At 33.9% G+C, this 3,224-nt stretch overlaps 1 protein-coding gene across 1 annotated transcript; it reads left to right on the top strand.

Annotated features, from left to right (window-relative positions):
• Positions 1–619: 619 nt before the first annotated feature.
• On the top strand, positions 620–1,866 carry LOC145104818 (uncharacterized). Its single transcript, XM_079041992.1, has 2 exons — positions 620–1,032; positions 1,137–1,866. The coding sequence occupies exons 1-2, from the start codon at positions 620–622 to the stop codon at positions 1,864–1,866; spliced, it is 1,143 nt and encodes a 380-aa protein (XP_078898118.1).
• The last annotated feature ends 1,358 nt before the right edge of the window (positions 1,867–3,224 follow it).

Raw genomic sequence — 3,224 nt, 5'->3', positions numbered from 1 at the left:
TGTAATTGAAAAAAAAAACAAAATAATATTACGTCCGTTTTTTTCTCAAACAAAAAGGCATACAATTTAACTATGTATACAATCTAATTTTTAAGTTAAAATGTTTGTCATTAAGAACAATCTTTACTAATATCAACATAAAACAAAATATAAAAATATTTAAACTAATAAAAGTACGTTTATTGAGAGTAATGTTTATTAAGTAAAAAATATTTAAACTACAAAAGTTATTAATAGCAACATACTTTTTTTTATCTTGTTTATTAAAGTATTTTATTTTCATTTCTATTTGAAAGTTATAACATAAAACAAAATAATAAAATCATGTTGTTATTAAAAGTATGGTGCCATAAAAAACAAAAAAAAAACAAAATAATATTAAAAGTACAATGTTGTAATTGAAAAAAAATAAAATGTATATATACTATAAATACAATCTAATGACGATCGATAAGAGTTTTTTTTCTGTAATTGAAAAAAAATAAAATGTATATATATTAAAAGTACAATGCTGTAATTGAAAAAAAAAACAAAATAATATTTCGTCCGTTTTTTTCTCAAACAAAAAGTCATACAATTTAACTATGTATACAATCTAATTTTTAATAATGAAACAGTAATGACGATCGATAAGAGTTGGATTCGTGAAAACCGAACGTCCCCAAAATTCTTGGAAGGTCTTAAAAACTTTATGGAGATTGCTAGGAAACATATTGACTCTGAAGACAAAGTGCGTTGTCCATGCGTAAAGTGTGTGAATATGTATCAACAGTTGTTGAGTACGGTTTATGCCCATATACATGACCGTGGGTATCTAAAATCGTATACTATATGGATTTATCACGGTGAGAAGCATTCTGTTTCGGAATTGGGCTACAATTCGACTCCAATAAACATTCCAACAACTAATGAGATGTTTGATGTAATTGATGATGTTATGGCGGAACAAAATACAAATGAAGAAAATACAGATGATGAAGGACGAGGCATGGACCCAGAATTTGATGCTTTGTTTGAGGAGCTCAATACCAAGTTATAACCTCATTGTGAGATGTCTTCTTTAAACTTTTTGGCAAAGCTGTTGCATATTAAAGTGATCAATAAATGGACAAATAGTTCATTTGACCAACTTATAGAGTTGCTTTCCCGAAGAGCAAGATTCCAACTTCACACTATGAAGCTAAGAAAAAGTTGAGAAAGATAGGGTTAGGATATGAGTCCATCCATGCTTGCAAATATGATTGTGCTTTGTTTTGCAAGGAGAATGATTCCATGCAGAATTGCCCGATTTGTAACGAGACTAGATGGGTGGACACAACCACAAAGGGGAAGCGAGTACCACAAAAAGTGTTGCAGTACTTTCCTTTGACTCCAAGACTTCGACGGATGTATAGTTCCAGATTCACAGCTAAAGATATGATTTGGCATAATACTGGAAGATCAACGGATGGTATGATGTATCATCCGGTAGATGGGAAGTCATGGCAAGAATTTGATAAGAGATATCCAGAGTTTGCCAAAGAACCTAGAAATGTTCGTCTAGGTTTAGCTGCTGATGGCTTTAATCCATTCGGAAACTTTAATAACAATTATAGTATTTGGCCGGTTATATTGACTACCTACAATACACCACCATGGATATGTATGAAAGAGTCTTCTTTCATGCTAACTTTGCTGATTCCTTATCCTAGATCACCCGCAAAGGACATTGATGTTTACTTGAGGCCTTTGGTGGATGAGTTGAAAATGTTGTGGGTCGAAGGAGTCCAAATGAAAGATGCATCAACCAACACTGTATTCAATATGCGTGCGATGTTGTTATGGACTATCAATGATTTTCCAGCACGTAGCAGTCTGTCTGGATAGAGTGGTCAAGGTTATTTAGCATGCCCTACTTGTAACGAAGACACATCTTCCATTTATGTGACCAACAAGATGTCTTATGTTGGTCACAGACGATTCTTGAATATAAACCATAGTTGGAGGGAGAGTCTATTGTTTGATGGTCAACCTGAGACAAGACCTCGTCCTAGACGATTCAGTAATGCAACTATATTAAAGCAAGTAAATTGTCTCTCTGATCGAATTCTAGGGAAACATCCTGATTATGGGGGCAAAAAAAGAAAGCGCGGCGATGAAAGAAAAAAGAGAGAGTTAAATTGGACGAAACGAAGTATCATCTTCGAGCTTGAAATTTGGTCTTCCCTCGACCTAAAACACAATTTCGATGTTATGCATGTTTCAAAGAATGTGAATGAGAGTGTGTTGAATACCGCACTGATGAACGATAAAAGAAAAGACAAAAAAGAAGCAAGAATTGACTTGAAAAATATGGGCATTAGACCAGATCAATGGCCAAAAGAGAAAGTCAAGAAGATGAAGAAACACAACAAGGAAGAAAACAAGAAGAAAGAAATACTCCCACATGCTTCTTACTCTTTCAAACAAATTGATCGACAACGTTTCTGTCAATTCATTAAAGGAGTGAGACTACCTGATGGTTTTGGATCGAACTTTAAGAAGAAGGTTAATGATACTGAATCAAATTTGGTTGGGCTGAAGTCTCGCGATCATCACATCCTCATGCAACGATTGCTACCTATAGGGGTTCGAGCATGTCTCCCACCAAATGTTTCAAGAACAATCATTGACCTGTGTACATTCTTTAAAAAAATTTATGCACGGTCATTGGATGTTAATGACATGAGAAATGCCAGAACAGAAGTGGTGAAGATCTTATGCAATCTTGAGTTGATATATCCTCCAACATTTTTCGACATAATGATTCATCTTATTCTTCATTTACCTGATGAAGCCATTCTTGGAGGGCCTGTACACATGAGATGGATGTATCCTTTTGAAAGATATATGAAAAAACTTAAAAATTATATCAGAAACAAAGCCAAACCAGAAGGTTCAATAGCATAGGGTTATGTTGCAGATGAAGCTTTGACATTCTGCTCTATGTATCTTGAGGGTATGCAAACTAAATTCAACCGTGCTGATAGAAATGATGATCCCGGTGTCACAACTAGGAATTCTATGCTTTTGTAACAATAATGATGATAACATTTGTAACCAAAAATTTGAAAACATGCATGATGTTCATTCAGTGACACCAAAGTTCCATCAAACACTCTATACAAACACTTCAAATAGTCAACAAAAGATTGGAAACCGTAAAAATCCCGGTTTAAGTCCAATATGGACTAGGATTTTCTTAT

This window comes from Lactuca virosa, chromosome 4 (assembly GCF_052849685.1).
Source record: "Lactuca virosa cultivar CGN04683 chromosome 4, Lactuca_virosa_CGN04683_v6, whole genome shotgun sequence".
Taxonomy (NCBI): domain Eukaryota; kingdom Viridiplantae; phylum Streptophyta; class Magnoliopsida; order Asterales; family Asteraceae; genus Lactuca; species Lactuca virosa.
Note: the sequence above shows the minus strand (reverse complement) of the source record. Positions and strands in the feature narration are given on the sequence as shown.